Source organism: Spermophilus citellus (genome assembly GCF_964194105.1).
Source record: "Spermophilus citellus genome assembly, chromosome: 6".
NCBI classification, from domain to species: Eukaryota; Metazoa; Chordata; class Mammalia; order Rodentia; family Sciuridae; genus Spermophilus; species Spermophilus citellus.
This window is the reverse complement of record NC_138187.1, coordinates 164,537,255-164,562,350: the sequence shown is the minus strand read 5'-3', so window position 1 is coordinate 164,562,350 and position 25,096 is coordinate 164,537,255. Positions and strand designations below refer to the sequence as shown.

The 25,096-nt window shown below is 53.8% G+C and overlaps 1 protein-coding gene across 1 annotated transcript in view; it reads left to right on the top strand.

Annotated features, from left to right (window-relative positions):
• Nucleotides 1-23,613, top strand: part of UCK2 (uridine-cytidine kinase 2) — a 51,418-nt gene extending 27,805 nt beyond the window's left edge. The window contains exons 2-7 of the mRNA XM_081297737.1: nt 11,583-11,742; nt 12,389-12,485; nt 14,723-14,865; nt 19,356-19,453; nt 21,083-21,131; nt 23,177-23,613. Coding sequence (XP_081153863.1) covers nt 11,583-11,742; nt 12,389-12,485; nt 14,723-14,865; nt 19,356-19,453; nt 21,083-21,131; nt 23,177-23,316 — 687 coding nt within the window. The 3' untranslated portion in view covers nt 23,317-23,613. The remainder of the gene's footprint in view (nt 1-11,582; nt 11,743-12,388; nt 12,486-14,722; nt 14,866-19,355; nt 19,454-21,082; nt 21,132-23,176) is intronic.
• Nucleotides 23,614-25,096: the final 1,483 nt, after the last annotated feature.

Genomic DNA, 25,096 nt, shown 5'->3' with positions numbered 1-25,096 from the left:
CCCCCTTCAGCCCTCACTTCCAGCAGGTGATCAGGACTCTGGGGGCCGCTGGGTTGGTGCCCTCTTGTGGCTTCTGTGATCTGTGTGAGGACTCAGGGGTGAGAGCCCCTGGAGAGGAAGAGAGAAGGCATGGAATAGGCAAGCCAGGGGCGTTAGGAGAGAGATCTCAGGATGAGGATGTTTTCCTAAGTACAACATGATTTAAAAAACCCAGAAAAACAAACTAAGATCAATCAGCCATGAATTAACAGATTTCAGTACAAAATATTTCTTTAAAGTAAAAAGATAGTTGACTGAAAAAGAATTTATGACCCATGAAAGTTCTAGGCCAGCCTCAGCAGCTTAGTACAACCCTGTCTCAAACAAAATGGGCTTGGAGTGTAGCTCAGTGGTAGAGCACTGTGTACCCCACCCCCAGGAATGTGTGATCCACATGAGAAATAGCCAGCTTTCTTGGTACATGAGGAACTGTTATAAATCAGGAATAAAAGACGTCTAATAACAGAAGGGAAGACAGGACATCGGCAGACTAGTTTCAGAAAAACAGAAACCTGCTAGGTCCATCAACTGTGTTTAATCTCATTTAAAACAGGAAGGCAAATGGAGACAATCAAGAAGTTAGATTCTTTTTTATTTTTTGGTTACAGGGATTGAACCCAGGGGTACTTAACAACTGAGCCACATCCCCTACCCTAATATATATATATATATATATATATATATATATATATTTTTTTTTTTTAGAGACAGGGTCTTTCCAAGTTGCTTAGGGCCTCGCTAAGTTGCTGAAGCTGGCTTTGAACTTGTGATCCTCCTGCCTTAGCCTCCTGAGTTGCTGAGATTACAGGTGTGCACCACCACATCTAGGTAAGAAAGTAGATTCTAGGAGTATGGTGAAATGGTATATGTAAAGTGTTGAAGGAGGCTAACTGGACTAAAAAATGCTGATTTTTTTTTTTCCTCTCTAACAAATCAGGAAATTTATTTTACAGTTATATGTGGGTTCATATATAAAGCTTATCAAGTTTAGACATAATTCAATTGTCCGCTGACAGAGGACCAGACATGGTTCTTTCATACAGTGTGAACCCTTAGGCAGTCTGAGAAGTACTGATGGCATGATTTTTGAGGTATCTGAGCAAATGAAGGTATAGACTGTGTCGTGTTTGAAAGGTTTCCATACAGTTGTGATTTTTATATACATGGGCTCCCCCTAAAACACATGTATGTAGGACTGAAAATGGTGGCAGCCAGAGAAGGGGTCACAGGTGCTGGGGGTGGGCTGGGAAGGAGACAGCCTCTGTACCTTACAATGTCGTGCCATGTGAATTCTGTATCATGGAGACATTTTGGGAAAATTAACTATCTTGAAAAGTAATGGAAGTATAATGAAAGACCAGGTTAAAGTAAGTAGATCAGGGTAAACAACTACGGATAAACTCAGTTTCACGTCTGGTTTTCAGTTACAACATTTAGTAATGAATGAAGCAAGGACAGTACAGAATTCTAGAAAAGTAAACTTCAGTGGTCTTCAGTCAGTACCTACCCAGGTGACAGACTCCGCCCTCGTGGAGGAGAGGGGTGGTGGCGCCCTCATGGGGGAGAGGGGTGGTGGCCTCCATATTGGAGGAAGCTACCACCTGGGCATGGAAGGTGTCTGGGAAGAGCTTGACCTAGACTTGTGGCACATACGTTTGTGTCTGGTGAAAGGAAGAAGCCAACTCTTTCTTTTCTTTTTTAAAATAAAATATAATAAATGACCATATAAATTGGATATATAAAGATACAGAAGTTACCTTGGGGATTGAACCCAGCAGTGCTCTTCCACTGAGCTATATCCTCTGCCTTTATTTATTCTTTTTTAAAATTTTTGATTTGTTATATATGACAGCAGAATGCATTACAATTACATATAGAGAACAATTTTTCATATCTCTGGTTGTATACATAGTATATTCACACCATTTGTGTCCTCGTACATGCACTTTGGATAATGATGTCCATCACATTCCACCATCATTCCTAACCCCATGCCCCCTTCCTCCCCCTCCCTCCCTTCTGCCCTATCTAGAGTTCATCTATTCCTCCCATGCTCCCCGTCTCTACCCCACTATGAAACAGCTTGATGCTGGTTGTTTTAATGAATTATAATAATACCATTATTTATCAGGTGGTCAGTATGTGCTCAATACTGTTAAAACACTTCATGAGCTAGATTTCTTTTTAAAGTCATGTTTGTTGAGATATAATTTATATGGTATAATTTGCCCTATTTAGTTTTATAGTTGTATGAATTTTGATAACATATAAAAATGACAATATAAATATGGATATATAGTACTATAGTGAAGATACAGAATGTTACCTTGTTCTCCTTTACTTTTTAAAAAATAGAGAAATTAATTTTGATGTATTTTCACTTAACCCAATGGATTACCAACATAATTTGCAAAGAAAATAACTGTTAGTAAGATATTTCATGTTCATTTTCTTTGTCCTAGTAATTCTTTGGAATCTAAAGTCTCTTTAACACATAGCACACCTCAATTCAGACTGGACACATTTTGAATACTCAGTGGCCTCATGTAACCAGTGGCTGCCATATTGGCTTCTTTCTCCATCTTTCACCTTTTGGTGAAAAGGTGAAAGATGTTGTAGGCTGCAGGATGAGTCCCTTGTTATGTGGTTCCTTGTTGAGTTCCATCAGAAAAGGACACCAAAGAGATGAACTTAGAACATACAAGAGTAGAGCGAGGTGTTTCATGCCTCCCTATAAGACTCTATTAGGCTGTGAGTTGGTTTCTACATGCTTTTGGTGGGAATAACTTCAGTTAGGTCACCTTCTCCTAATGGCTCTCTGTTCTTTCACCTCCCGCCTCTCCAAGTTTACGGAAGGAACTTTATTTATTCTTATTTATTTATTTGCTTATTATTTTTGAGAAGGGTCTTGCTAAGTGGCTAAGTCTGGCTTTGAACCTGTGATCCTCCTGCCTCAGCCTCTAGAGTTGCTGGAATTACAGGCGTGGGCCACCACACCGACTTGTTTGTTTTACTTATTTGTCTCTCTCTTTCTCTCTGTCTCCCTTTCTCTCTCCCTCCCTCCCTCTCTTCTTCTCCCTCTCCCTCCCTCCCTCCCTCCGTCCCCCTCCACCCCATCTATTACACAGCAGCTTTTATAATGAGAGGAAGCAGAGCTACCTCTTCCTGTGTCATTCTTTGTGATCCCTGTTTGCTTGGCCACCTTGGTGAGGAAATCCCTCCGGTTGGGTGTTGGGTTCTTGTGGAAGATGGCCATCTCTCCAGCCCCTTCTTTTCAATGCCCTTCATCTTTTTATTGTAAAACCTGCTCTTCCAAATTGCTGGTCTCCCCTGCAGCCCTCCAGCGGGACCTCAGGAGAAACCTCCCCTGCCTTTCTTCCTGGAGGCCTGTGCCTCTGGTGGGGTGGTGCTTCCTCCCCTCACTCCAAGCCTTCACCCTGCCTGCTGCCCAGAGCCCCAGCTGTGGCCCCCCACGACTTCAGACTGTTTCTGAAGGGCCCACTCATTGCATGACTCCTCCCTGTAGTTCCTCATGATTTCGGCGTAGATTGAGCTGCTCTTTTTCAGCCATTAAATCTACCCTACCAAAACTATAGTGCTCTGACTTTAATTTTATGCATGGACCATTTTCTGGGTCCACCACATGCTCTTATTTTTTTGGTACTGGGGATTGAACCCAGCATTGCCTAACCGCGGGGCCATATCCCCATCCCCAGCCCTTTTTATTTTTTATTTTTGTTTAAAGAAAGGGTCTCACTAAGCTGCTGAGGCTGGCTTTGAACTTTCTGCCTTCGCAGGGATGACAGGTGTGCTTCCTGCGCTTGGCTCCACCTACCTATTGAGGGACTACCTTGTGATTTGAATGTGTACAGAAGCTTGTTTTGTGATTTGAATGTGTACAGAAGCTTGTTTTGCCGAGACTTCCTTTTCTTCCCACTGTAGGTTGGGCTGTGCCCTGGAGGTTTTGCAGCTGTTTGGTGAAGGGCAGTGTAGGGTGGGGAGCTGGCTCTGGTCCCTGCTTTCTCAGGAGAGAACTGAAGGACGGGGTGCTGTTCTTCCCTGGGGCTTGAGTTATAACTGTGGTGCGGTTTTAGCAGTGTCTGTGGTTCAGTTCTGTGAGGATGTCTGGTGCAGTCTCATAGATGTGAAGGAAATAAGCGGGTGCCTCATGAAGGTTCCAGCAGAGTTCCAGAAATGACGTTCTCGTGGACTGTGCAGAGTGGTTGTAGAGGGAACTGGACGCGCCCTGGAGACGAGGTCCTCAGAGCCTTTGTTCCATGCCGACAGCTTTGTGCAAAGGATGCCAGCACTCTGGGAGGGCGAGCTGCATGAGTGTCACCAGTGTGGTGCAGTCGGTCCCGTCCTGTCCTGAGCACCCAGACTGATTCTAGAGCCACCTGCGTTTTCTTGGATGCCATGTGGTGGGTGGGTGGTTCTCCTTGTCTTGCTTCTTAAAAACTCATTCTGCCCAGAAGCGCCCTGGGCATTTCTGAGGCAGAAGCTCTGAAATGCTACTGCTCACACATCTGCCCAGAGTGATTGCTGCTGGCTTTGAGGACCCTGAAGCTCACTGCTGGATCTGCGCAACTCCTGTCTGTAAGGGGACAGCACGCCGTCCGCTCAGCGGGTCTGTAAGGGGACAGCACGCCGTCTGCTCAGCTGGTCTGTTTCATGGGGGTGATAATGATTAACTGGGATGCTTGGTGAAGCAGGCGCAGGAGTTCCAGAGAAGCGTTTACTATCAGAGTAAACAGTTATGCAAGAAAAGATTATAAACTGTAACGACATGCACAGTCTTTATGGGCATGTGTCTTCTGGGAGGGGAGAAAAACGGTGCGGGGGGTACTTAGTAGAAGGAAGCCCCCACATCTGTTGTGACTTGAAAAAAAACCAGACCTCCTTTGGTGGCCCAGTGACTGAGGAGGCTGAGATAGGAGGATTGCAAGTTTTGCCTTGGCAATTTGGTGAGGCTTCAAGCAACTTATCAAGAACCTCTCAAAATAAAAGTTAAAAAGATCTAGGGGATGTGGCTCAGTGATTAAGCACCCTGGATTCAATCCTTGGTACCAAAAAATGAAAGGAAATTTTTAAACAAATTGAATTTGGCAGGTATATGAGTTTCCACGGGTTGCTGGAACAAATCCCTCCAGACTTGAAACAACAGAGATTTGTGACCTTAGTTGAGTCCAGAGGAGCCAAATCTGGAGGGTTGGCAGGAGAGTGGCCACGCTTCTCTCTGGCCTGGGGCTGTCTCTGGCACAGACCCCAGTTCCAGACTTGTCTTGGTGCGACTCTACCCGTCTCTCTGCACCTTCACCTGTCCTGATTCCTAGTGCAGGATCATCTTGGCTCAGATTGGTATCTTTATCACACCTGCGAGGACCTTTCCCAAGCCAGGTCACATGCTGAGGTTCTGGGAGGCTACAGGTTCAGCTCACCACCTGTCCCGGGCTCCCACTTCCAATTCAGTCTGCCCCAAGGGAAAGAGATGTTCACACCAATCAATTATTAATTAGCAGTACTTTGAGGAAGAAGGAATTTTGAAAGGTGAGGGCTGAGTTTTTGGGATTATAAATGACAAAAAGCAGAAGAGGGTCGTTCATTTTATGTTCACTGTGCTTTTTATTTTGAGGTGATTGCAGATTCACACACAGCCTCTCTGAGCCTCCCCACTTCACTGCATGGGCTTTAAGACAGGTCCTCTTGTCCCTCACCCCACCAGCCACCAGGTCCTTTCTGTTCCTGCAGCTCTGTCACATGTAGGGTAGTAGGGGTGGCGCGGTATTCTTTTCTTCCTTCTTTCTGTCTCTGCCTGACTGGAGACCGGCAGGCTTCCTGCTGGGGCGCAGTGGGAAGGCCTCTGGGCAGCCCTTGCTCGCAGAGCTCCCCGGCTGCTCCTGCACACATCCGAGTGCTCCTGCACACCCCTGTGGCCTGGTGCTCCTTCACTGGACGAGGCCCAGGAGTATGGTGCTGGCTCATGTGGCAGGTGCGTGTTTGTGCACCACTGCGTGAGGTGTGCAGAGGGCCCTGCTGCTGTATGAAGCCAGTCAGGCCAGGTGTGAGGCCCACAGGTGCTCTGCTGTTCATGAGCTGCTCCTGGACCCGCCATGCCAGTTGGAATACTTGTGTGGGTCTAAACAAGAGTTAGCCAGCAGCACTTCAGTTTCACAGATTAGTCAAAGATGGTCATGACGTTCAAAGCATGACTGCCTTCTCTCTCTCTCTCTCTCTCTCTCTCTCATGGTGGATGAGCCCTGATAATTTGTGATAGCTTCCAAAGTGACTAATTCTCTGTCCTTCATACAGTAACATGGTCTTTGTAGCTTTGGGGGTTGTTTTCTGTGGTCCCCTGTGGTTCAGACCCTCTTCCCCCAGTACTGGGGATGGAAGGCAGATGTGTTTGACCACTGAGCTACATCCCCCAGCTCTAGACTCACTTGAACTCATGATCCTCCTGCCTCAGCATCGCGAGCACCTGGGATTACAGAGTGTGCGACTGTGCTCAGCTTTTTTTTAACGTTTTGGGGTTTGGTGCCCTGGATGTGTTGGTGAATGATAGGTATGGCAGAATCTAGCAGGAAACACAGGAGGAGTTGAGGCTGCTATGGAGGACTTGAGCCCTTCTCTTCAAAAGTTGTGAGGAGTAAGTAGTACATTGAGTTTTCCTTTTATGGTACTGGGGATTGAACCCAGGGGTGCTCTGCCACAGGGCTGCACCCTGGCCCTTTTTATTTGAGAAAGGTGTTGTTAAGTTGCTAAGGCTGGCCTTGAACTTGTGATCCTCCTGCCTCAGCCTCCCGAGTCACTGGAATTACAGGCAGTGCCACTGTGCCCAGCTATAAATTGAGTTTTCAAAGATAGTGAAGGAAACCATCTCTCCGGGACACACAGTGGCTGTTGGGTACCTGCTCTTGTCCCTCACACCTGCTGGAGGAGAACTAAAGAGGTCAGACTCGGGAGTCTGACCTCGGATTCCAGTTTGGAGAGGGATTGTGGAATGGCAGAGTCAACCCGGGTGTGCCTTGTCCAGCACAATGCTCTGGTGCTGTCCATCCACACACAGTGCCTGCCCTTGAGTGGCCTTCAGCCCAGGATGCACTGCAGGGGCGGGGCCCCCACAGGGCACGCTATGCTCTCCTTCTCTTTGCACTGGGCCGCTGGGTTCCAGTCTCCTGCCTTCTGAAAGATGTACCCAGTGACTGCACCGTGGGCTGAGGTTTTCAGCGCCATCCTCTTATTTCTCCCAAATGTACACAGGCATTGTAGACAGCATTTCCTACCAAGGAAGGGTCAACTCTGAAGGGCCCAGCCAGTGGGGGCTTTTGCAGAGCTTACAGGAAGCAGGAATGAGCTTCGCTGGGGCTGAACGCTGTGGTCTTGCCGCCTAGGAAGGGAGGGAAGAGGTTCCCTCGGCTCCTGTGGTGGTGAAGGGCACTTGTCCCACAGTTGGCCTGCCAGGGCGAAGGCTGTGTCTGCCAGCCGTTCTCCAAACCTGTGCTCCTGGGCCAGGTCTGCCTCCCTGGCTCCATTTCCTGATGCCCAGGACGGGGGTGAGAAGACCCATGTCAGGGTTGCTTTGAGGGTCAAGCTGGCCCTCTGTCTCCAGGTTCTTGTCCTGTGTAACCAGGCTTAGGCTGCAGCTGCACCAAGCACGATGGACTTTTGACCCCTTTTATGTAGCACTTGTGTTGCCTTAGGGTGGAAGTCCTCTGAAGGGAGCTGTGAAGGAGAGAGGAGCGTGTGCACGGGCCATGGGCAAACTCGAGGACTTGAGCCTCAGGTCATGGGCCTGGGGGGGTTCCTGGAAGCTCCTTCAGATCCTAAGGGGCAGCTGACATCCCGGTGTGCAGTGTGTCCGTGAGGGGGCCCACTAGTGCTCGCCAGTCCAAGCTGGTTCTGATCCAGTTTGATGTCTCAGCGCTGGTGCCTGTGAAGAGTGCCTAGCCAAATTTGAGTTTTATGAACCCAGGAGTGTGTAAGGCCCCTTTTCAGCCACAGAGCTCAGTGAGTTGGTCAGTACACCAAAAAGCCCAGGACTTAGGTTGGTGCCTGTTGATGGTCAGGATCTTTCTCAGATGTGTTCTCAGCTCTGGGCCTTCTCTGGAGGGACTCCTATAGGACCTGCCTAGAGGTCAGGAATTGGAGCTGGAGCTTCTGGGGGGCTTCTCATCCAGTGCTGGCCCAGTCCTCTGGGCCTCCTGTGGTGCTTCCAGGAGGGTGGAGGTTGCTCAACTCTGATCTGACACCTGGGGAAACACTTGAGGCTGGCAGGTGACTGGGAGGGTCCTGCCGGCCCCCTGGGGAGGGCTGGGCTGCTGAGTTCCTTGTGGCTCCTGTGGACTAGGAGGAAGCCCCCAGCTTTTCAGAAGCAAGTCCACATGGCCTCACGCCTCCCTTACAGCCACAGACCCTCTGTCAACAGGGTCTGGACAAGTGGCTCGTTACCTCACTGCGTTAGGCTCTGCCCCATGACAAGGTCCTTGCTGTGGGGCCTCATTGTGGGGAGCAGACTTCATTGCTCCTAGTTCCCAAGGCTGGTAGCCCTGGGCCAAGGTTCTGGCTCAGCTTCCAAGTAGCATCTGTCACAGTGTCCTCTGGAGGGATGGCCGTGTACTCATTTGGCGGGAGGAGCAGAGGGTGAAAGGGAGGACTGCTGTGTCCACACCCTCTGGAAAGCGAGACCTGCTGCCGGCTGGTCCCACCAGTGAGGCCTCGTCCCCAAGGCTCCTCGCCTCTGAAAAGCCCCCTGCTACTTGTCATTGTTGATTAGATTCAGTTTGAAGTCTGCCGACACTATGAGACCTTAGTACTAACTTGGTCAGTTCCCTCATTTGGGGATGGGATGGACTAAGTCTTCCGCCGCTGCTGCACACGTGAAGGTGTCCTGAGTCGCTCTCCTGATCTTCATGGGTTCCACTTCTCCTTCCCGAGATCCTGCGTCAACCTCATCTCAACTTTGTGTTCAGAATCAGCCCACAGCCCTGGCAGACCTGTCCTCCTCTCTCCGTGCCACACTGGCAAGGACAGGATTATTCCAGATACACTGCAAGTCAGAGGCAGAGTCCCCAGCACTGCATCCGCCTGCCTGGGAGGGGTCCTGGCCCATTGATTGGGCTGGCCACCTGGTCCCTACCTGTGCCTGAGTCACCCAGCCTTTCTGGGCCCTGGTGTTATGTCCACAGAATTGGCCTACCAGTTGTTCCCATCACAGGGAACAACTAATAACTAAATGATGTCATTGAGCCCAGGGTTTAGCACATGGCAAGAGACACCTTCGGCTGTAATAATTATTTTTAATTGTGGGCAAATACACATAGGGTAAAATTTTCCATACCTTTTTTTTTTTTGGTGGTATTGGGGATTGAACCTGGGATTACCACTGAGCACCTTACCCCAGCACCTTTTTAGTTTTTATTTTAACAGAGGTTCTCCCTAAGTTACTGAGGCTGGCCTTGTACTTGTAATCCTCCTGCCTCAGCCTCCTGAGTGGCTGGGATTACAGGTGTGCACCAAAGCCCCATCCCCCCAACCCCTAGTTAGTTACACATGATAGCAGAATGCGTTTCATTTCATGTACACAAATGGAGCACAACTTTTCATTTCTCTGGTTGGACATGGTGCAGAGCTGCACCATTTGTGCAGTCACACATGTACCTAGGGCAGTGATGATCGTCTCATTCCACCATCTCACCTACCCTGTGCCCCTCCCTACTCAGGATTAGGGCAAAGGGGACCTGGAGTGAAGGAGACACCCAGGTGGGCAGTGGGTAAAGACAGAGTTGCTGTTATGTCTGCTTATTAGCCCAGTCTTAAAGCGCACGCCCAGGTCATGCCTGGCTTGGGACACTGAGCTGCAACATTAGGGGGACAGCTTTTCTGCCTGCTGGTTGGTGGGATTGCTGCTCATATCAGCAACATTTAGTGGGTTTAACTGAGTAATAAAAACGCCCTGACCCGGATGGCCATTTAGGAATCACTGGCACCAGAATGCCTTCTTCGTTCTTGCTCTCCGGGCTTCCCAGTGGAATCCTCCCCCCTTTTCTAACTGGCGATTTGTAGTCACACGTTATGGTAGGATTTGTTGTTACGCATTTGTTCATGAACACAGTAACAGTATCATCCGGCCGATATCATTCCTCAACACTTCCCTTTCTCTCCCTGCCTCCCTCCCCGGGCCCCTTCATCTGCTCCAGTGTCTCCCTTTAGTTTTACGAGGGGCACCCCCACCCCGCCCACTTTCTTTTGGATTCTCTGCTAGTAGAGGCTACAGGTACACACTATTCTCTGACAACCTGAGAATGTAGGACACAGTTGCCAGTTAGGAAAAGGAAATTATTGGCAGACCGATGTTTAAAAACTTGGTTTGTAATTGTTTTTGGATGAAAGTCACCTTCGAGTTTTACCTTCTGAGATTTGGTGTGGGGGGGAAGGTATGCAGTCCCAAAGTCATAAGTAATTTAAATGCTCATCTGTATTAATATGAAGAAGAGTCACGCAAGCTAAGGAAATCACCCACAAATAATTAACAAGTCCCACCACATATTACTGTTCCTCCAAGATTCTTCCAAGGTCTGTGTCACTGCTTGTACAACAGGGTACATTGTGTAAGACAGTTTTATTTTCATAGACTACTGCAACAGGAGTGGCCCATTTCCTTATGCTCAAACGCTTTTGTAAGAATTGTAACTTTAAAAAATCCTTCTAAGGTTGAACCTCAAATACCTCTAAATATGCTGATTTTGCATCTTTTGTAATTAGGTCAACCAGTTCCACAAGGAGCCTTGAGTTATGGCTTCCAGAATTTTTGTAATATAGACATTTTAAAGTTAAACTTTGTATCAAATGAAAAAAAGAAACTAGTTAATTGAATGAGCCCTTCAGTACCTCCTTGCTTTGAATTCACTTTTTATGGCCCTCTCTGCACACTGCCTGCAGTATTGGGGGGGACAGGCAGATGTGTGCGTCCCCAGGCACAGCTCAGAGCCCACAGGCTGCTCACTGGGAGCTGGTGTCCAGGTGATTGAGACGCTCTGGGCTCCTTGGGCATGGGTGATGCTTGTGGCACACATCTGTGGAAAGGCCCTGGCTTGTCACTGGGTGGCATCTGTGGCTAGAGATAGAGCAAAAGTGGCCCGCAGAAGAAGATCGAGGGCACCATCCCAGCCCTCCACTGGCTGGCTTTGAGGCTGGTTAGGCTTGCGAGTGCAGAGACAGAGGATGTCCCACAGGTGCCCAGGCCCCTCATCCTGTCAGCACACCAGGGCCTACTTTCTGCTGCCTTGTTTGTGTATTTATGGGAGAGGAGGCAGAACCTGTCTGCTCCACCTTGCACCATGGTACCCAAGTGCAGGGACTGCAGCGAGGGGAGGGAGGGAGGAGAGGGCTGGCCTCTGGGCAGCCACAGCCTGGGCCTTTCTGCCCTCTGTGGAGATGGCAGCCCTCCTGAGCCTCGTGGCAGCCCAGCAACTGCTCTTCCTGCCTGCAGGCTGCCCCTTACCCTGCACGCTGCCCCTTACCCCCACGTGCTCTCTCTCCTGCAGTCTTCAGTTTGTGCCAAGATCGTGCAGCTCCTGGGGCAGAACGAGGTGGACTACCGCCAGAAGCAGGTAGTCATCCTGAGCCAGGACAGCTTCTACCGTGTCCTTACGTCGGACCAGAAGGCCAAAGCCCTGAAGGGACAGTTCAATTTTGATCACCCAGGTGAGTCAGGAGGGCGGGGAGGTGGCTCAGTGCTGCCAGGGGAAGGTGCTGCCCTCTGGGCTTCCCCTGGTTGAATGGGGACTCAAGAACTGCCTTGCAGGGCTGTTGTGGGCTTCTGGGGAAGAAGCACCAAGGTGACAGTTGGGAAGCATTTGGGAAGACACTGATGTTGTGCCTGGCTCGTGACACACTGTCACTCTGATGGATGTCTGGGGACCTGTGAGAGCCTGGGCCTCAGGTGGGCCAGCCCCGAATGACCCGACAGTGGGTCCTCATACCACTGCCAAGCTGCAGCAGCCTGCACTGCACCTGTCACCCGCTCATCGGCCGGCACACAGGCTCAGGGTGGCTGCCTGGGTGTGTCTTGCACTCAGTTGCTGGAGTCAGGCCTAGCTAGGCACAGGGCTCCTGGTGTCCGTAGTCATTGGCCTCCTGGCAAGCATGTGCCAGTCCCAGGCCAGGGCTGAACTCGGGGTGGGGAGGATGGTGCAGGCCTGGGATGCATATCAGGGGCAGAGACCTGCGGTCAGCTCACTTGGCTGGCCTGAGGCCAGGCAGCTTTCACGTCCACCTGGGGCCTGGAGTGCATGGTCATGGGAGGAATTAAATTGAAATCAAGACATTCTGACGGTTTGACTTCCTTCAGATGCCTTTGACAATGAACTCATCTTGAAGACTCTCAAAGAAATCACTGAAGGGAAAACAGTCCAGATTCCCGTGTATGACTTCGTCTCCCATTCTCGGTAAGTGGGTACCTGCCACCCAGAGCAGCCTCAACTCCCACCCCATCCTTCACCCTGTCGCTGCCAGTGGAGGGATGGTATGGCCCTGTGCCCTGGCTACCTGTGGGGGGGCGTTCCTGGATGGTCAGGCGGGCGTGCTCCATGGTGCTTGGGTAGGGCTGCACACGTGTTCTGGCTCCACACCCCGAGCTGTTCCTGAAACAGGATATAAGGAGGCAGTGGAGGAAGGGCAGGAGGAACAAGGAGCCCTTCTTCCTACTCTCCTGCTGACTTGGGATTGGACCCAGTGGAGGAGTGTGGGGGTTGGAGGTTGCCAGGTGCAGGTCTTAGGATCAAACAGACACTCCAGGAGGCCTGTCAACCCAGGCCAAACAGTTCCTCAGCACAGCTTCACTCTGGGTGGCCCTGACTGGAAACAGATGCTGGCTGGGTAGTGTGTCCTCCTCCCTCTGAGTGTTGGGAATGGGCTCCTGGGGAGTTCCCTCCTGCTACCTGATGCCGGGCACCTTTGGCCCTTGTAGGACTTTCTACTCACTCTGATCCAGCTTTCACATGGCAGCTCTGGGGACGTCCCAGCCGATGCTGACCCGGAGAGCACACTGCACCTGCGTGGCTCCGCTATGCCTTGGGCTCCTTGTGGCCTTCTGGAGTTCCAGCCGGGTGCTGTGCGTGCCTCCTGTCTGTCTACTTTTCATTCTTCCCTCCTGGCTCTTTTCTCCCATTCTCTCTTGAGTTGAAGTGTTGATAGGAAATTAGAACTCATCTATTACCAGATGTCTCCGTAATCACGAACCAGCCGTCTCTGCGAGCTCTGTGCCTGCACATCTCAGCCTTAACGCAGCGTGTACCCAGCCTGCACCTCTCTTAGGTGCCTGAGGCATGGCAAGGAACTGGTCCGAGGAGGAAGCCAAGAAGGAGGGCATGGGGCTCGAGATGCAGGCAGCCAAGAGTCGCCATGAGGGAGGTGCCCAGCCCAGGACGCCAGGCATCATGCCCCCGCGTCAGCCGGCGACCCTCCCAGATGATACAGGAATAAAGGGGTTCAGTGTAGGAGTTGCAGCTGGTCTGAATGTTGGGGCTGGTAAGTGCAGCCAGAGAGTGAGGGCAAACATCAGTGTCCAGCCTGACCCCTGCACCAGCACACCTTGTCCAGCTCCCAGCCCCTGGTGACGCTGAGAGGTGTTCTCAGTGATCTGGCCTCAGCACCATGCTCTCCTGAGCACTGTGGATTCTGCTTCACGGTCGCCTTCCAAGTGTTCATGGCAGAGTAGCCTGGAACCACAGCAGGAGGGCATCCTGGGAGTTAGTTCCACCAACTAAATAACTAGTAAGGTGTGGTAAGCTGGTGACCGAGTCCGCTCCTGCCCAAGCTCAGGAGGAGGCATTGCAGTGTGGTCCTTGAGAGGAGGCTGGACACCTCCAGCAGTTGCATAGAGCAGCCGTATGTTGGGGAGAGGTTGTTGGCAAGAGATTTCCAAGGTGACAGTTGGGAAGCATTTCAGGGATCGTGTGGACAGTTCTGTGTGGACAGCTGGGGAGCAGGAGGCATGGGTAGGTGTGAGTCAGCGGCTGGACAAGGAGGTAGGAGCCAGGTAGGCCTCAGGTCCTAGTCCTGTAGGGCATGGATGTCAGGCCAAGAAGCACAGACGAGCTAGCAGCGGGGGCCCCAGGAGCTCCACTGCGCAGGAAGGCCATTCTGGAGCAGATGCTGCCCAGGAAGAGGCCTGTGCCACACCTACCAAGGCAGTGGACGGAGGGTCTTTTTTTTTTTTTCTTCCCTTGGTACCAGGTATTGAACCCAGGGAAGCTAACCACTGAGCCAAATCCCCACCCCCTTGTTAATGTTTTATTTAGAGACAGGATCTCACTGACTCTTACTAAACCACCGAGGCTGGCTTTGAATCCGTGATCCTTCTGCCTCACCCTCCTGAGCTGCTGGGATTATAGGTGTGCGTCTTCGCACCTGGTGGAGTGAGGGTCTTGATGGAGAGAGGCTCCAATCACTGCAGATCTTTGGCGGTGGAAGAAGTGGAGTACTTCTGCAGGAAAGCTCTGTCAAGTTCATGTGTGGACAGTGGCTGCCCTGGTAGAACTCCCAGGACAGATGCCTTTTATTTTAAACCTCTTCTAGTGACGCAACACTAGTTTTGCGCCTGAGTCTGTGGAGGGCAGGAACTTGCCCAGGGCAGGGGCTGCGACCGCGATCCCCCAGCTGACCTGTCTCCTCTGCTTTGCAGGAAAGAGGAGACGGTCACTGTCTATCCCGCGGATGTGGTGCTCTTCGAAGGGATCCTGGCCTTCTATTCCCAGGAGGTTCGAGACCTGTTCCAGATGAAACTTTTTGTGGATACAGATGCAGACACCCGGCTCTCCCGAAGAGGTGTGTTCTAAAAGCCCTGTTGGTGGCCACCTTGGGGACAGGGGACTTGAGAGTCCATGAGTGGCCCTCCCTACCCCCCTGCCTGAGTCAGAAGTCTGGGTCTTTCCAGGGTAGACGTGTGTGCACATGGCCGAGCCTAGCCACGTCAATCCAACCCCAGGATGTCTTGCCACCCAGACACTTGGTGACATTTGAGAAAGGGTTAGTCACTGACTGTTTTGGATGAGACAGGCTGTGAGGTCACTGAGTTGAAACCAGAAGTCCACCTGCTTGTCACACCAGGGAAAGGTGACTAAACACTAGTTCCTTGTGGTCCCTAAAGCCCCCTAATGGATGTCTCAACCTTGGCTCAGCCACAGGCCATGGAGATGGGAGAACCTGTCCCCACAGCTCCGGGTGACCCTCCCACCACTGCCGCTCCAGCTTTGCCAGTCTTTCCAGATGGCACCGAGCAGGCTCTGAGCCTGTGCCCACAGCCAGAGGTGCAGAGGTCTCTGGTGGGGCCAAACTCTGGAGGGTGTGGTGCACTAGGGGCCTGGGACCTAGATGGGATTGTTGATGGCATAGGTAACCCAAGAAGGTGCAGGGCAGGTGAATGGGGGCCACTGCAGGCCCAGGACTTGGTTTGGCTGCTGGCGGGCGGGGACAGCAGGGGAGTGGAGCACTGCTGCTCTTTGTTGGATGGTCATTCTGACAGGAAACGTAGCTGCGGGCGGTTGGGAGGTCTTGGGAGGCCATCTGTGGATCTGGACTGAGGCAGGCTGTCACGTAGGTGGTAGGAGAGGGGACAAGAGAAGGTACTAGCAGAGCAGGAATTGGGATGGTGATGGACAGGTGGCAGAGAGGGGAATGAAAGGTGACCAAGTCTGCGTCCCTGTTGTGTGCAAGAGGAGAGGGGGCAGCGAGGGCGGCTGCTCGGCCAGGGCAGTCTAGCCATGGATCCTGGGTCTGTGTCCATCGGAAGGAGTGGTCTCATTGTCAGAGCTGTTGGTGGAACCGCTGGGCCTTGGGGAAACATGGAGAAACCACCGGGTGGGCCCTTCTGAGGGGCAGTACCGCCACATAGTTGGAGCCCCACTTCTGCCCCTGTCTGGGAGGGACGCAGAACACCATGTGACAAGAGAAGAGCAGGATGGGAGCCTGTGCTTGGACCCAGCAGAGTTCCGGCCTGTTTTGTGACTTGGGCAGCTCTTGGGACACCCCAGGCATTGGTGTCCTTGTGGGAACTGTGGGACAGGCCTGCTGTAAGCAGTGCAGTTCTGTCTGGGTAGGGTTATGTGGCTCCGTGGGTAGGTAACGGGAGCCCCAGCCCAACCTCCACCCCTCGATTCTGCTTCACCAGCCTGGGCCCCCCTCGCCTGCTGTGGGTACTCCTGCCGGGACCAGTGAGGCAGCTTGGGGTACAGAGCGGATACACTTTGGAGTCAGGAGTGAGTGGTCCTGGGCTCTTCTTCCTATTAGAGGATCATCTTGGATGAGCACCCCAAGTGTCGTGAGGATTAGTCGTTCCGTGGGGTGGCCTATGCTTTGTTAGTTGAGGCCTGGGTAGCAGATAGAAGCCCCTGTGTTCAGGTGGCTGGGGTGCTTTCTCTGGGCTCTCTGTAGGACTGCAGGGGCCACATCCTGGGAGCTGGCACCACTGGACTGATGTGGTCACTGCTGCTGGGCCTCACTCAGCCTGGGGCGCAGGGTGTTGGAGAAGGAAGCAGGGGAGGGGGTCGGGAGGGACCCAGCAGGTCCTCACTGTGCGGGCTAAGCTCCCGTGTCCTCTTCTGGCATGAGATCCCCATGAGGAGTGGGGAACCCCCTCGCTGGAGGCCTCGGGCCCAGCGCTGCTGACCCGTGCACCCTGACGCTGCAGTTGCTCACTGTCGAGGCTGTTTCCTTCTTACCTGGTGGGCCTTCTCCACGCTCCACCCTGAGCCTCCATTCTCTCCACATGGGACACACAAAGGGCCTGGCATGGGTGTGGGGGGCACCGGGTACTGAGGGAGAGGGAGGGATGAGCAGGAGCATTCCAGCCCCCTCCTTGCCACGCCCTGCCGCGCACATGATCCCACGCTGAGTCAGCCCTGGTGGGGGTTCTGCCTTGGAGAGGTGCTCCTGTACTCAGGACGTGGCTTCCAGGTACTCCCTATTTCACAAGCTCCTCACCTCGCTCACCTGGAGTACAGGGCAGGGGGCACGTGGGCAGGGCGAGCAGGGCTGCTGATGCCCCTCCTGCCACCTCACTCAGGTAGGGAGGCAGGGTCTGTGGGATGTGCAGTCTCTTCTTTCACTATGGGTGACACAGCTCCTCAGCCAGCCTCTTGCCATCACTATGGGTGACACAGCTCCTCAGCCACTTGCTGATGTGAGTTCACGTAACCAGCGAGGGATTGTCCTTGTCGTGGCTCCTCCTGAATTCCTCTTGGCTGTATCCAGGCCAGGAACAGCAGTGCTGGGTTGGAAGGGCTGAAGTGAGGAGGCCAGGCACGGATCGTGGGCAGACTTGTCACTTCCTCAGCTTGACCCTGACCTCTCAAAGGGCCTGTCCTGGCCCAGCAAATGGGTGGGCTTCAGACTGTGGACAGCTGCCAGCTGTGAGTCCCAGGAGTTCTGGTTTGTGCCAAGACCTTGCTTTGACTCAGCCCGTGGCATGTCCTGTTTCTGGCTGTGTCAAGGGGCAGGTTTCTCATTGCAGTGGGCGGTGCCTGCGGGGTCTCTGGCTGCAGAGTTGGGCCTTCTGGTCTGCAGGGTTCCTGTGCCAAGACAGCCTTCTGGCCGCTTTCCTGAGGCACCGTCCCTCTCTTCCTCTCCGTTCCCCCTCCCTCCCTGTCCCTCCCTCTTGATGTGACTCTAATGCACATCTGCTTTCTGCATGACCAGGCACTTCTCAAGCCCAGTGGATGAGCATCTGGGTCTGTAGGATACAGGGAGCCAGGACCTAGTGGGGCGGAGGAGGCTATGTGTGGGGTGTCCAGGCCATGCAGGAGCTTAGGCCTCCCACGGTGCGGAAGCCATGCGCATCCTGTGTTGAAAAACAAAGCCCCCACCAGGGCTGTGGGGAGCCCCGGCCTCCTGGGTGCCAGGGTACTTGCTCTCCTCCAGCTCTGATGCCCCTTTGATCCGGCTTCCTTTACTGTGGGCTTTATCTGGGGACGTGTGAAGGGCTAGAGGCCACCCTGGCTGCATGTTTTGGTCCTGTTAAAGTCATCACTACGAGTGCCAGATGCTAGGGTTCATGGGCGGGAGCTATGTGGCCGTTCCTTGGATTTCCTCCTGGCCACATCTGCCCAGCAGACCCACAGGGGCAGCAGGAGCAGAGGCCGCGCCGCAAGGCTGGAGAAAGCTGCTTCCTGGCAGGAGGCGGTGGGCTCTGTGGACAGGCAGAGTGGGTGTGAGGCAAGTCCTGGCTCACTGGGGACCACAGACTTTGCATAACCAGAGCTGGTATGAAAGCCAGCTGCCCCTGTGGGGTAGCTCTGGGAGGCAGGCTTCCTGTCCTGGGGGGCGGGGTCAGAGCCACTCCATTCCTTCCCGGTCCAAACCTTCGAGTGTAAGCAGAGTGATTGTTCCTACACGGCTTTCCAGAAGTCCACCCTCAGATCCTGCCTGTATGCGTTTGGCGCGTCTCACCCACACTTGAGCCGTTACTTGAGAAATGTGGGAGAAGGAGCCAAGGGCCCCTTGTAGTTGATGGTGGGTGGGGTGGCAACCTTTGGCTTGGCTGGAACACACAGCAGCTGGGCAGCAGGATCCCAAGCCACCGAGGGCCGTGTTGGTGAGGGAAACTTCTGGGCTCACTGCCTAAGGGACCGAGGCTGAAGGAGGTCGGGGTATAGTGGCAGAGCCAGGGCTACCGGCCCCCTTTCTGTTTTTTGACAAAGGAATTTAACAAAGTGGCGAAAGTCCCTGAATGAAATGGACTAGGCGACGATAGTGATGGCCGAGTCTTGTGCCACCTGGGTTGCTTCTCTGCCCCGGGCCACTGTGTCCTTTCAATAAAGACAGTCCTTCAGTTTGCAAACCTCTATGCCTGAAGTGGGCAAGGCCTCCCTGCCCAGGTGGCTGTGAGGAGCCAAAAATGAACTCATCTGTCCTGCTGTAGGGGGTTGCTGGACTTCCAGACAAGATAAGTGGGAAGGGTGCGTGGAGCCACCACCTGCCTGGGCCCAGGTTGCGGCCTGTGACCCTGAGCCCTCAGGGCCGTGCTGGGTGTGCAGTTCACATTGGAGTCTGGTTTGGGCCCGCTGTGGGCTGACACAGGAACGCTGCGGGCTCTGGCCCAGGCAGTCTTCTGTTTCCCACGATATTTTTGGTGAAATCCGGGGAAGTAAGACTTAGACACATAACTTGTTTCTTTGAAGCTGCTGCTGCCCTGTTCTCACAGGTGAGGAACCAGCTTGTGGCCTGTGGGAGTGAAGGGAGCCCAGGGCCTGCTCTCCCGCGGGCAGATGCATGGTGGCCCCCACACTGTTTTATTGATCCTTGTTTTTCTTCTCTTATAGTACTGAGGGACATCAGCGAAAGAGGGAGGGACCTTGAACAGATTCTGTCTCAGTATATCACGTTCGTCAAGCCTGCCTTTGAGGAATTCTGCTTGCCAGTGAGTTGCATTTTGGCTTGTTTTGTTGGATATACACTTAATTTTGTGGTGCACATAAAGGTATGCAAGTCGCTACAGTCCCCAGCTTGAATCTCTTTCCTGTCTCCGAGCATCTCCACCCTGAGTCCTAAGAGAGGGCAGCCTTAGGTGCTTGGTGTCCTGTGTGTTCCTGGGAGCTCCGTCCTTCTGTTCTTCCTCTGAGAGCACCTGAGGGCCAGACCAGGCCTTCTGCTGGCTCTGTAGGCTCAGCAAGTTCTGCACTTCGTGTGAGGTGGTATGGCTGTCAGGTCCAAGGGTGGTCCTCAGCGTGCCGCAGGGTGGCCCTCTCAGCCTCCTCTTGTGCCCTCCAGTCCTCCCAGGCAGCTGGGAGTGCTGAGGTGAGACAGTGTGGAGACAAGGTAGGGGGTCGAGGGCCTTGGAAGCCAGCCCTCAGCCTGGGGCACACTGTGCTTCCTTGGGGACCCAGAGAGGCCTGCTGGGAGCCTGCTGGAGACCGGGGCGTGACCCAGGGTGGCTGAACCATGGCGGAGCCCCTGGTGATTCATGGCTGAGCCCCAGCGGGAGGAGGGGGAGGCTGGTGAGGGAGTTAGGGAGGTCTTTTGGGGACTGCAGTCTGGAGAGGCCTTGAGCAGGGTGGGAGTAAGACTGGGCCTGGGCATTCCTCGGCCTGTCCTGGTGATCAGCTTCTCTTTCCTCTCCTGGGAAACTGTGTTCCCAGCCTGTCTCTTGAAGTCTGTTGGTAGATCTTACATCAGGTTGGACTTGACTTGTTTCCAGCCAGCACAGGTAGGCTTTCTAAGCTGGCCTGAGCAGCCTTTGATACCCGTCCATCAGCCGAGGGGACGCAGGAGCTGTGGAAAGCTTTGTGTCCATTCAGTGTCCAAGGCCCTTCTTGCTCTAAACTCAATGATAAAAACCCAGAGTGACCTCATTGTCAGACACCACTTTGCCATTAACCTAGTTGGAATGCAGTGGAAGATTCTGGACAAATGCTTTTTGGGTTGTTGCTGCTTATTCCCACTGTCAGCCCCTCTTTGCTCAGCAAAGACCAACTTGTTCCTCCGTAAATCGGGGACTGAGAGCTGTCTGGATTGGCCTTGGGCCTGGCAGGACTGTGTGCCAGCGCCTGGCGTGGAAGTTCACCATGAGGCTGCTCACACGGCGGGCGCGGAGAGTGCCTACAGAGCCAGGGAAGCTGGTCGGGGGCCACGGGCCTTTTCTGGCCTTTCCTGGGCTAAGTCCCGTCACCTTCAGACTGTGTCAGAGCCCAGATGGCCTAGCCCCCTTGAGCCCGGTGGTTCTTGTGTGCCTGGCCCACGTTCTGTGCAGGTCGTGGTGCAGACTATTGGGCTAGCCCAGGAACTAAGAGTTCCCTGGTTTGCTGGAACGTGGATGGAGTGCATCCAGGTCAGGCGCCTGATGAGCAGTCGGGTCGTGGGTTGCTTTGAGGTGCCGCCCAGTCGGGAGCAGTGTCCTCACTGACACGGGACACCTTCGCCCTGTTCCTCTCGCCCTCGCCTGCTCCCTCCCTCCCTGGCTCTGAGGAAGGCTGGCCCTTTTCCTGGGGAGGGGCTGGTCCCTGCACTCTGAGCCCCTCTGTTAACACACTCTGCATGTCTTTCTCCACAGACCAAGAAGTATGCCGATGTGATAATTCCTAGAGGTGCAGACAACCTCGGTGAGTCCCTGCGGGCGCCTCACCCCTGCAGCTGCCAGCCACAGGCCGGGGCAGGGTGTGGTGGCATGGGCTCTGTGCTCTACGACGGGAGCAGAGGCATTCCCTCTGCAGCCCTGTCTTGGGATCATTCCCTGAGTGGTGTGCAGTGTGTGAGGGCAGGCAAGGGCTATGCCCTTGGAGGAGCCATGGCCTTCTGCTGGTGCCCAGGGTGACCCCTGGGTGCCTCGCCACCTGGCTGCACAGCAGGCTGCCTCCTCAGTGTGATGCAGAGGATCTGCTCTCGCGGGTGCCCTCAGAACACAGCTGGCTAGGCCCCTGGGTGCTGTGTGCGGGTGCTGGCTCGCCTGGGAGCCCACCTAGCTCCTGACTTGGCGTCTGTGGCAGAGTTGGGATGTCAGATAGGACCCTGTCTTCTCTTTTTTTCATTTGTCCTCCATTTAAAACGTTGATTGCCAGGTGCAGTGGTGTACATCTGTGATCCCAGTGACTTGGGAGACCAAGGCAGAAGGTCTGCAAGTTCCTGGCCAGTCCAGGTAGCTCAGCAAGACCTTGCCTTACAATTAAAAACAAAACAAACAAAACAACAACAACAAAATGGTGGTGCTGCTCAGTGGTAAGAGTGCTTGCTTCATGTGTGGGCAGCCCTGGGTTCAGTCCCGAGTAGCGCACTCACAGTTGGCTGAGTGGTTTGGGAATTTGTCATGGTGATCCTTTTTTTTTTTTTTAAAGCAGTACTGAGGACTGTGCCCCAGGTCCCCTGCATGCTAGGCAAGCAAGTGCTCTACACTGAGGTGTACCCCCAAGCACCACCCTCCCTGTAAATTCTGAGACAAGGTCTCACTGAGTTGCCCAGGCTGGCCTCGATTTTATGACCTTCCTTTCTCAACGTCTCAGTAGCTGGGTGTTTTATCAGCATTTTCATTGCTGGGACCAAAAGACCTACAAGAACAACACAAGGAGGGGGTTTTATTTGGTGCTCACAGTTTCAGAGGTTCAGTCCATGGTCAGCTGAACCCATTGCTCTGGCCCAAGGTGGGCAGAACATGATGGCGGAAGGGCATGGCAGAGGAAAGCAGCTAGGACATGCCAACAGAGAGTAGAGAGAGCTCTGCTCACCAGGAACAAAGTACAGACCCCAAAGGATGGACCCATGGATTTGGCTCAGGCTCTCGAGACCCACTCATTTCATCTCCAGGCTCCCTTGCATTGTCTCACACAGCTCTTGGGGGAGACCCTGTATCCAAATCACAGCCCTGGAATCAGAGGCGTGGGCCACCATGCCTGGCATCACCACGTGGTAAAGAATGAGGACATTCTGACCCACAGGCACAGTGCGGTTACCATGTTCAGGAGAAGCAACATTGACACGATCTCTAGTCAGCAGAGGCTCCTCAGCCTGTCTCTGGTCTTCATGACAGTGACAGTGGCAGTACAGGGTTGCTGGTGGGCAGATGGCCCTCAGCTGGGGCCATCCTTTGTGTCTGGTGACCCAGTGAGTGTGGATCGCAGCAGGAGCACCCCGTGTCTGTCCCGTGCTTGGTGACCTTTGCATCAGTTGGTTGAGGGGTGTATCTTGTTTCTGGTGGCTATACATGTGGCTCTGCCCTGTGCTTTTGAGGGAGGAGAAGCCCTTTCCTGGGGTTGCCCTCTCTAGGTGGCAGGCTCCTCAGTCAAGGGCCTCATGGCCAGCTAGTGGTGTCAGTAGGGCCAGCTGCCCGCTCTGGAGAGTTGTGCTGGTTACTTTGCCGCGGGGCACTCTGGTCCTCGCTGGTGAGAAGCCCTTTCTTTGGCATTGTCTGCCTTCCTCCTCATGTGCTCCTGTAGGGGACATCATGGTAGCCCGTCGAGGCCTGGAGGTTGTGACTTGGCTGCAAATGCCACTTCCCGGGGTGCCTTGCCTGTGCTTCCCGTGTGCCTGTCCACACATCAGACCTGTGTCCCCTGCCACCCTAGCCCTCTAGCCTGTCCCACTGCGTCCACCAGTGCTCCCAGCCCTGCGCATGTGGCCTCCCTCCCTCCCAACCCTGCTGCTCTCTGTCCTGCAGTGGCCATCAACCTCATCGTGCAGCACATCCAGGACATCCTCAACGGAGGGCCTTCCAAGCGGCAGACCAACGGCTGCCTCAACGGCTACACCCCTTCACGCAAGAGGCAGCCATCGGAGTCCAGCAGCCGGCCGCATTGACCCGGGTTCTGCAGACCCGCCCGCCTCCGAGGCACCGCTCACCTGTACACACCGTCTCCTCTGACATCGCTGTATTTAGGAAAACACCTTGGGGATGAAATGCCTTTGATTATTTTCTTTTTCCTGTTTATACTTCAGAACGGCGAAATCCAACAGAACTTGACCTGAGCTTAAGCAACAAACCGTGCCAACGTCTCCTGGTGATGCCTGATTATGAATCCAACGTGTAACCAACTATAAATACACACATATAGAGAGATATATATAAAAGGATCTATTTTTGTGTAAATGTACAAACACTGTACAGCTCTTTGCCGTATTTTACAGGGGCCTGGCTTGTGTATGTGGGGCTTGGAGCTGGAGCTGTGTTGTGGGGAGTGGGCTGGCTGATGCCCCTTGGCTTGGCATCCAGGAGCTCGGCAGGAGTGGGGTCAGAAGCCTGATGGCCTCCTGTGAGAGCTGAAGCTTGGGTGCTTGACAGGAGGGACTTGTGTCCTCCTTTGCGTTGAATTAGTGAGCTCAAAACTTAGAATCGATCCCAGGGGAGAGGACAGGTCTGCAGAGGCTGCTGGCCCTGCCCCACCTCTGGTTCCTGGCCAGTTCTTTCTGGCCTCTCCAGGAAGCCAGAGCCACAGGGCTTGGAGGGTCACTTCCAAGTGATAAGTCGGGAGGGAGGGAGTTCAGTTGAGGACGTGCTGGTTCTCGGGTGTGGCATTCCTTGGCATTTCTGTCTCTGCAATGTCATGCAGCCGAGCTCCTGGGCCCTGGGGATGAGCTGCCCACACGAGGGACTTTTGTTGGACGTGATGGGGGGATATGCAGTGAGAGGGGGTAGTGTGCCCATGGTCAGGGATCTGGCCAGCCGTGGTAGGACAGGATGGGGCTTCCTAGGCGGACTACAGAGGAGGTGTTTTAAAGGAGCATATTTAAATCATGGCACGAAGCTGGAGTCCCAGATGGAAAGCACTGGGTGGTGATCCCTTTCCCACGGGTGGCCTCTTGGTGGAGATCTTGTGGGGAGGAAGTGTGCATTCTAACGCACTGGCAGGAGGCGGAGGAGTTGGGGGCCCCGCGGGGTGAGGCTGGTGTGAGTGAGGAGTCCGGTGCCCCAGTTTCCACCTGCAGAAGAGCCAGGGCTCGCCACACGGGGGCCACCCTCCTGGTGCTTGGCAGGCCATGCCCTCGGTCACCCCGCTGTGGCTGCCATGCCGACACTGCAGCGCCTTCTCCCTCTGCGGCTCTCGGCCTCTTGAGCCTTCAGGGTAGTCTGCCTCCTTACTCTAGCCACCCGCTTCCCTCTGGCTCCCTTGCACTCCATCGGCCCTCTAGTCTGGTTGCCATCTGCTGCCCCCGAGGTCCCCAGGAGGCCATGCAGGCTGGGAGGGAAGCTCGAGGGCTCAGGGTGGCTCTGAGGCGGGTCCTCAGCGAGTGGCTGCACTGGAGAGTGCTTCAGGGCCAGATTCGCCTCTCCACAGTCATGGCTGGTGCAGGGTGGGTGTAGGCTGGGTTAGCATCCCGAGGATGTGGCCCCCAGCCTTGCTGGGCCCGCCCAGGCTCAGTCGGAGCCCATCCTGCAGGGAGCCTCAGCCTTCAGAGGCCAGCACCCAGCATGCTGACGTTACTTGAAGCTCCCAGGTGCCACACCATTTAGTGCCTTGGCCATGTATCCCACTGCCCGAGGGCCGGTCCTCCTCCTCAGAGCCCTCACTTACTGAGCCGCTTCCTCATCTACCTGTGGTGTTGGGACCAACCTCCAGGGTCTCTGAGCCACCCACTCCCA